At 50.3% G+C, this 8,794-nt stretch overlaps 1 protein-coding gene across 2 annotated transcripts in view; it reads right to left on the bottom strand.

The window, feature by feature from the left end:
• Positions 1 to 3,829: 3,829 nt before the first annotated feature.
• The window catches only part of Fstl4 (follistatin like 4), a 398,369-nt gene continuing 393,404 nt past the window's right edge, over positions 3,830 to 8,794 (bottom strand). For both annotated transcript variants that reach the window (XM_055602883.1, XM_055602884.1), the window contains one exon: positions 3,830 to 8,740. In XM_055602883.1, the coding sequence (XP_055458858.1) occupies positions 8,038 to 8,740 (703 nt within the window). In that variant the 3' untranslated portion in view covers positions 3,830 to 8,037. The remainder of the gene's footprint in view (positions 8,741 to 8,794) is intronic.

Here is an 8,794-nt window from a genome sequence, read left to right as displayed (position 1 = left end):
CCCTCTGGGCCTCAGGGTTCCCCCAATGTTTCTTCTGAGCTAATTGCAGATTCACCAGTGGGTGTAGACTGAGCGCAGTGAGAGCCTGTGTGCCCATGCTTATAATTCTAGAACTCAGTGGTTAAAATAGTGGCTTATGCACATTTTCTTACACCCTGAAACAACACTACTGTGGTTGCCAAGTGGACCATCACTGCGCACGGACTCAGACCTTCCCGGGCTTTCCTGTATGCCTGATCCATGTGCCTCTCACGGGGGAGGCTCTCTTTCCGGCCAATCAGGGTCTCTATAAGTTGCATTTTCTTATTTGTGCCCTAGAGACACCGAGAGTGTCCCTGTTGTCTGCGTTGGGGAATATTCTGCCCATGGCACACAGAGCAGGGTCTATGGCTCATCAGCCTTGTGTCACTTCTCTTTTGGACTACTCAGAACTACCCCGTCTCATTGGTCACCATTGGCCAAGACTGGTAACCGGCTCTCATTTTAGTAGCTTTGGAAGGGACGAACTCTGAACACCATGAGGATGACGAGTGGCTTCGGAGGAGTGGCAGGGAGGCAAGTAGTAGGAAATTTTTGGACAGACATTTACACAGCAAGATGATACCTGGACATGAGGACCACAGGTGTATCAGTAGCATCTGGCTTTTTTGTTTGTTTGTTTGTCTCACTATGTAAACTTGGCTGGTCTGAGACTTACTATGTAAACAGTCCAGGCTGGCCTTGAACTCACAGAGACCTATCTGCCTCTGCTTCCAACCTGAGTGCTGGGATTAACCATGAATCCATGGGTTAGCCAGGGCTACATAATGAGATTCTGTCTCAAAAAAAAAAAAAAAAGTTTTCCTCCACAGATTCCTAGCCTTCTGCAGTTTGGGAAACTTGGGTCCCAGTCCTGTGTTGGTCCCTTCTGCCTTTCTGGAGCCTGTGTACTTCCCCAGTTCCTTCTGTCCTATATAGACACTCTTGTGTCTGTGTTGGTTATTCTTGGGGGTCATCTTGACTACATCTGGCATGAACTGCAATCCAGAAATGGAGGGCACAGCTGTGATCTGGATCTTGAGGAGGGAGACACACCTTTAACTGGGCCACACCTTCTGCTGGAAGCCTGTGTAAGGACAACAGAAGGAGGGAACTCTTGGTCTTTGCCAGCTTGCCCTCTCTTTGCCAGCACATCCATTCCTTCCCTGGCATTGGGGCCTACTTCTCCAGGAGTTCAGCGTATACAGAAGTCTATCTGTATATGACACCCAGGCCATGGCACTGAGCAACTGCTCTGTTCTTGGACTTCCCATTCACATCTAGTCATTGTTGGCTTGGTTGGACTGCCGCCTGTGAGTCATTCCAATAAATTCTCTCTCTATATCCATAAGTTCGGTGACTCTAGAGAACCCTGACTAACACAATATCTACAGAGATAGGTTCTGGAAAACAGTGGCTGACCAGAGAGTAGATGTGGTTGCAAAAGTGTTCCGGAAATGGGAGGAAGCAAACTGAGGACAGACAATCAGGCGCATGGTGCTCAAACAGTTTTTCTCTGAGTGGCCTCGTTGCCTGGGTCACGATGGGCATTTGGGACATTGGTGAGACACAAGCTCCTGCCGGGTTACATACAGGCAGGCCCTGTAGTGTGCTGCACCCACGGGGTAATAAGAACAGGCTTAGATGGGCCCAGGGGGCAGCGGGTAATTGGTCACTGCTCTCGGTTTCTCATCACGTGATTGCTTTTGGACCGAGCTCAGTGCTCACCATATTGCTGGACTCACCATATTGCTGAAAATTGCTGGACTCTCACTTTCCCACAAGTGTTAATGAGCAGCTCTAGACGGCAGAGGCTGGGGGAACTGAGGTCCAGGCTTTGTGGTATGTGAGTAGATCACAGGGGCCAACGTCCTTTGGTCTGTGGGCTCGGACTGGAGCAAGTTCTGTTGTCCTGAGCCACTGCTTCCATCGAAATGGAGGTTGTTTACGGAGGGGGAAATGGGTCACTATGCTCCACCCCTTTTGAATATCTATGGGCAATTAATGGTTGCCGATGGAGAGTGAGACATTTTCTTCAGTGGAATAGCTCCTGTTGAGGCACCTACAAACACCCCACCCCCATAATCCTGAAAGCAACCCTAGCGAAACTCATTGGGATACACACACATACACACACATACACATACACACATAACCCCACCCCGCACCCATACATACACAACATGAGAGTCGAATGAGGACTAACTGGGAAGAGAAAGAGGATCAGTGGGTCATAGAAGGGGCACCATCGAGGGTAACAGGACGCAAATATGTATACATTATCTACATGCATGGAATATCGTAGCAAATCCTGTTATGCATAATCAGTATATGCTAATTAAAAAAAGAGAGGCTGGAGAAATGGCTCAGGGGTTAAAAGCTTCTGTTACTCTTGCAGAGGACCAGTTTAGTTCCTGGCTCTGCTGCTGGAATGGCTCATGACCCACCTGTGAACCCAGCTGCAGAATATAGGATGCCTTCTCCTGGTCTCTGTGGGAAGCAGCACCCACATGCGCACAGACAATTAGACACACACACACACACACACACACACACTAAACAAACAAAAAACACAAAAAATGAACAAACAAAAACAACCAAAAAAAAAAAACCCCTTAAAGTAAATGGAGATTACAATAACCCATCTCTCCCTGGCTGGTCACAACGCTGGAAATGCATACTTCAGTGCCTAGCTAACGGCCAGGGCAAGGTACTCGGAGCATCAGCAGCCAGCAGTGATTTGGTGTTTATGTTGCCGTGACAGCTTATCGCGTGGGTCAGCTTGGCTGAGCCACTGCTTTAAAACAAATGTTTGCCTCTCCACCCTCCACATCCACACACTGAGACCCAGCCCTTCATGTCATGGCAGTGGGAATTGGTGCCGTAAGGGAGGTATTAAGGGAATCACCTATGATGGAGAACCTGAAAAGAATCTTGGGTCTCGTATATGTCAATTCTCATTTTCACAGCCGCCAACAGACTAGTGCCAAATAGGTAATTTTTTTCCAAGTTTTATTGTAAAATCCTCAGAAAAAGAGCATTGACAATGACCATACTTTATGATAATCTGTGAGTCTTTTTTTTTTTTTTTTTTGTCAAGTGGTACAGTAAATACACCGTGTTTTCAATACCGTGTCATACATCAAAATAAACACAAACTTATTTCAAATGCCACATACTGGTACTGGGTTGGTACAAATTTCTACTAAAGTTGATGTATTAAAAATAATTTATATATATCTTATAAATAAGGAAAAATTCACATGTGTGTAATAATTACAGGCGGCCTTTTGAGGAATACTGATTACAGAAAATATATTTTGGAGTCCACACAACTGCTCAAAAGAATGTAACCTGCCCTGTTGTAGGAGATCCAAAGGTTTTTTTCTGAGGTGGGGAAAGGGTAAAGCTCTTGATGGTGGGTGGGGTTCCACAACTTGAGGGTCATTTGGCAACACAACAGCATGGAACAGTGTGCGACCACTCCAGCAAAACTTCATGCCCAGTTTCACTTTGGGTCATTTTACACAGCCTTCAGGAAGCAGGGCAGCAGCACTGGGGAAGATGGGAGCCATGGGGCCGGGGCAGGGAGGGAGGGCAGAGGAGGCAGGCAGGGGTGTGTGTGTGAGTGTGGGGAGCTGTCATGAGGGTAAGCCATGGGAGATGGACTGTCACTGGTCATTAAGTTGAGCTTGGAAAGAAAGGTACACAAGCGTGACTCTGTATAAAGGGCAAAAATATCCTAGGTGCATCGGTGCTAAAAAGTCTCGCTCTGAATTCTGGAAGTCCGTTTCTTCCCTCCCTCCCTCCCTATATATCCTACAATTTGACCCATTGTGTTTGGTTGAGTTACACTTCCTCAAAGTGTAATTAAATGCCCAAAGAGCCAAAGGAGAATATGGAGGCCACTTGCTTATTATCTCTAGGGGTCTGTTGGGAAGTTGATGCCCAAGCTCACAGGCCCAGCCAAGTCACCCAGGTCCTCAGGTTCTGGAAGTAAACAAGAAGTGGGTTACCTTCCACCTGCCCCTTGGCATCTGTGGTCACCCCTTTCGTGCCTTGCTCCCGCTGGATCTTTTAAGTATCCCACTCATCACCCTTGTGGTTGTGGAGAGAAACCAAACAAAGGCAGTCAGTGATGTTCTTGAACAAAACTGCTTTGCCTCTGTGGTGGCCTGGCTGCAAATGGTAGCATCAGGTCTGTGAGTGACTTCTCACCTGAACCCTCAAAGCAAGGAGCGCTTGTGGGCAAAGGACACGTGACACTGATGTGATAGAGAGTTGTTGCTCCTTGAAGGAGGGCCACCACAGGGGGACTCATGAAGGAAGGAAACCAGGAAGAGAGAGAATGAAGTGGGAGCAGAGAGAGGTTGGAGAGGGTGGCCTGCCTAGCATGACACAGGGCTGAAATGAAACGTCACCAGTGCTCTCATTGCTGGACAAGGGTCCTTCCTTCTGACCACCCGGACGGTTCTTTTCTCTAGTCTCCAGATCCTAACTCTGTAGAACTGAGAGCTAGGGTCTGGGCTGTGATTCCAGACAGCAAGGTGCTGTCACATGGGTTCTGATCACACATGAAGCAGGACGAGGGGTGAGGCCTGTGGAGCACTTCCTGGTCTTCCGTCACCTCTGGCCTCCTGGGGTGGCATTCTAGGGGTGCTGGGTGCCTGGGAGGAAGATGTGAGGTAGATTGGTGGGTGTGCAGGAGGGAGGGGGTGGCGGCGGCAACAGTTCTCCAGGAGGCTTGCTTCTGGAAGGGAGGGTTGGAGATAGCTGTGGTGTTAGCGAAGATGATTCAGCATCGGTAGTATTCAAATGAAACACATGAAAAAAAAAATGAAGCGACTACACTTTAGCTCGTGGTACAAAAATATATCCAGAGTGAATCTGTTTTCACATCTCAGTTCTGAGATCTCCCGTAGTTCACAGGTTATTGGTCAACAGACAGACAAAGATGCGGTTGTACAAAGCCAACTCCTGGCTGCTTAGCTGAATGAAGACTCAGAAGTTCCCATGCTCTGTGGCAGAGAGCTGTTGCTCTTGGCTTTGTTTGGGGTTGCAAGCCGCCTTCCTGGGGTGTCTCTCTGCAGTTGGAGTCCTTTCCTGAACAGAGGAGCAGGCAGAGGGGGAGATAGCGCAGTGTGGGGAGGTACGGAGCAGAGGAGCTGAACTGCCTTCTCTGGAGGTGCTCGCTCTCTCTACACCAAAGAACCTACGGCTTGGCATTCGTGTTTCATCCTGGCCACGACTTCAGGCTGTTTCCAGCCTCCCCCTGGGATTCAGGAAGGCAGCAGGATATTTGTGTGGTTTGGGGACTGAAGAGATCCTGTTAGATCCCACCCTCAGGCCTGCTTGGACAAGAGGGTTACAGACTCAGTCAGGCAGGAAGTCTCTCTTCCACGTATTCCTAGGTAGCTGGGTAGGATGTTCAGAGGGAGGCCTTTGGGGCAGACAGAAAGCCAGTAGCTACAGGTGCATAGGTGTTTGTTTTTCTGGAAAGAAAAGAACTGTTGAATGGTTATGTCATCAGTCAAATGTTAAGAACTAGGGATGGGGTTTATGTAAATATCTTTCCTGGTGACTTTGTTGGTTGAACCAGTCCTCCCTGGGGAAACTGTTAGTTGGTAATCTTTGTGTTCCTCAGAGCAACCCCCACAGGCTGGGCTTGTTGCAGGAGACCTGCTTGTGTTGCCGTCCTCTGCCAGTGAGCTTTGAACTGTACACAGGAGTCTCTTCTGGCCCCGAAGTGGAGAGAGGGGAAGGTTTCCCTGTGGTCTTCTGCCTTCCACTACTGTGTCCCTGCCAGGGAGCCATCCCACTTTTGTGACTGCAGCTACTGACATCGGACTAGGCTTCAGGCTTGTGAGTTCTTGCTTTAACTGTATCCGTGCATGCAGGTCACTGGGCATATGCTGGCTGTCTCCAGTAATTCTCCCAGAAGAAAAGAGAAATGTGGGATGCCTTCCAGGTATATGCAGAGAGAGGTGTGTGTGGGAACATGGCCAAGTAGCATTCCTGCTTTCATTCAGTTTGGTGGACTAGGTTGGCCTTTGATTCTGGAGTCCTGCATCCAAAGAGGGTGAGTACTCTGGCTTTGATGGGGTGGGGGTGGGGGATGGTGCTTTGCCTCTTTGAGGCTCCAGGATCCTTCTGCTTGAAGCAGATGCTATTCTTCCAAAAGGAGAAATTTGTGAACATTGGAAGGTGTTAGTTAAAACAGACTCTGGGAATCCTATCAAGAATCGGAGGCAGATAGAAAAAGGGGAATATATGTCCTCGTCTACCCAGGTGTGATGCTAACCATCAGGCCCCTGAGCTCGGCATCCTCAACCTGTGTGTGCCTTGTCATCACCCAAATCTGAAACATGATAGAATATGTAACAGGTAAATGCCTGGGACTGTAAGGGTCAGCTGTCTAGTGGACTAAGAAGACGAGGGACAGGCTGGGCTAATGCAGGAGACTGGAATGGGCAAGGCGGAACGGAGTACTCACGAAGGAAGCGGGAGTGAGGTGCGGTGTGTATTTTCAGTCATGCTGGTAGATGAAAGCGGCTAAGTTGGCTGAAGTGTGGGGGCTGGACCCGCTGTCTCAGCGCTGTAGGGTTTGCAGACTAAATCATGCAAGTGAGAAAGCAGGTATGGTTTGGCCACCGACATGGCAGGGGACGGGAGTGTTCTGAGAAACCTGGGTTGGGAGTCTCTTTCTTGCTGAAAGCCTCTGACACAGGTGGTCCCCATAGGCTGGCTGGGTTGTGCCTCTTCCTGCTGGCTCGAGAGCCTACCACAGGCAGAGGGAGGAGGGACTGACACCGTTCTTTGTGGGTTCTACATTTGTGGACAGTGTGTAGACTGGGATGTGGGAATGAAAACCGGGAAGAGGGCTCTCTTGCAGTGTGGCGACAGGCGCCGAGGCATCGGTGCCTCGGGCTCAAGGAGAACCACAGCCTTAGGACTCTGGATGGATGGCACTATGGCGTCTAGATTTTGGCATCAAGTCCAGAGGCTGCTTACCCCTTGCCTAGCAAGGCTGGTCTGCCCTGGGTCTGGACTTCTGCTGGTACATTAGGCTTCCTTAATAACGAGTTGCCTTTCCATGGTGAAAAGCAGGCACACAGGGCTCAGCTTGCTCTCTTGGGGGTCCCAGCATAGATTTTAACCTGATAGTATGGGCCGCACTTGGGCCAACACAATGGTATGGATCCGCTATTTCTTGGATGTCAACTTTTTCTGCCTGGGGTGGGGGTGGGAGATGTAAGGTGGGGACCCTCTTCCTTCAGAGACTTGGCCTAAGGCAGGAAAGAATACATCCAGACCTTGGAGAGCGTCTCTCTGCAGCCTGGCATCTGCGATATAAAAAAAATTAGTTTTAATAAAAAAAAAAAAAATTTCAAAATAAAGTGAGTGATTTCCCCACTCCCCAGGATGTAGTAAGTCTCAGAGGCTCTCCCTCAGGGGTGTAGAGCTCAGCTGGTAAAGCAAGCAAACAGCGGCGTCCGGGATGGAGCAAGTAGGGTCCCCAGCCCTCCAAGAGGGACAGCTCTGCTCAAGCCGGCCGCTCAGGCCACTCCTTTGGGGCGCAGGCTGGCTGGGGCTGGCAGGTTAGGATCAATGACTATGTGAAGGCAACCGACGGAAGAAGTGTCTGCCCGGGCAGCAGGGTCCCTCAGCTCTGCGGTGTCCCCAGGCGACGCGGCATGCAGCCGGGCACGGAGATGACTTTCCCCGCACACAGCAGCAAGTGTTCTCGTCACAGCTCAAGGCGTCAAATCATACTTCTGAATGAAAACCCCCCAATCTTGGTGGCAGCGCATACCTTATGCTAGGGAACTTGCAAGGAGATCAGTGTCGAACCACAAAGCGAAGTACAGGGTTTGTTTTTTTTTTTTTTTTTTTTTTCTTTTTCTTTTTCCATTTTTTTTCTTTTTTCTTTTTTTTGTCTGTGAAAATGTACAGCACGCCAGGTTGGGGCTGCGGTGTGAGAACTGGGATGGTACTCCTGGACCCAGGGTTCCTTACCTTTCATACCTCCCCGACCCACACCACTGTGGATGCACCCTTTACGCCTGACACCTCGCACCTCAGAGCGTTCTGTCTCCCGTTGATCAGGAAGAGCGACTCTTGAGCTGGCGTGAGGAGGTACTGCCCAAAGAGCCCGCTGTCCCTCAGGACTCTGCGGGGCCCACCCCAGGGTGGGGCTGGCCCAGTGGGTAGCTCCTTCAAGTTCTTCAGCCTGCCCATCTTCCCAGTGGACAGCTCCAGGAACAGCAGCTCTGGCTCCTTGTCCAGGGTGGCGTAGGCGTTGTACTGGTTACCTTCGGTGAAAGAATGCTGGAAGGTCAAGTCCGAGACACCTGGGTTTATTTTTAGATCATAGAGAGTCTGGAGTTCCCCTCGCACGGTGGCCTCCTGCACATGCAGCCAGGGGCCCTTGCTGGAGACACTGACGATGAAGCGTCCGTCCGGGGACACGTGGGGGGTGCCTGTGATGTCGCTGTTAGGGCCCAGCACTGCATCTGTGACGCTGTCAATGAGCAGCTGGGGGCCGGTGGACGTGGGGGTGTCCTGTTGGCATTGCACGAAGAAATAGCCGCCGAGGTGGGTGTGTGCCATGGCCTGAGGCAGGCAGCCATGGTGCTGCAGGCTGATGGTCTTGAGGGGCATCAGAGTCTCCAGGTCAACTTTGTGGACTGCAGAGGCAGACTTGTTGAAGACGAAGCCAAACCTGGGAAGAGAGCAATGGGGGTCAGGGAGCAGGAGGCCATTGTGAGGGACAGGG

Source organism: Psammomys obesus, unplaced genomic scaffold, assembly GCF_907164565.1.
Source record: "Psammomys obesus unplaced genomic scaffold, mPsaObe1.curated_primary_1811, whole genome shotgun sequence".
NCBI lineage: Eukaryota > Metazoa > Chordata > Mammalia > Rodentia > Muridae > Psammomys > Psammomys obesus.
Note: the sequence above shows the minus strand (reverse complement) of the source record. Positions and strands in the feature narration are given on the sequence as shown.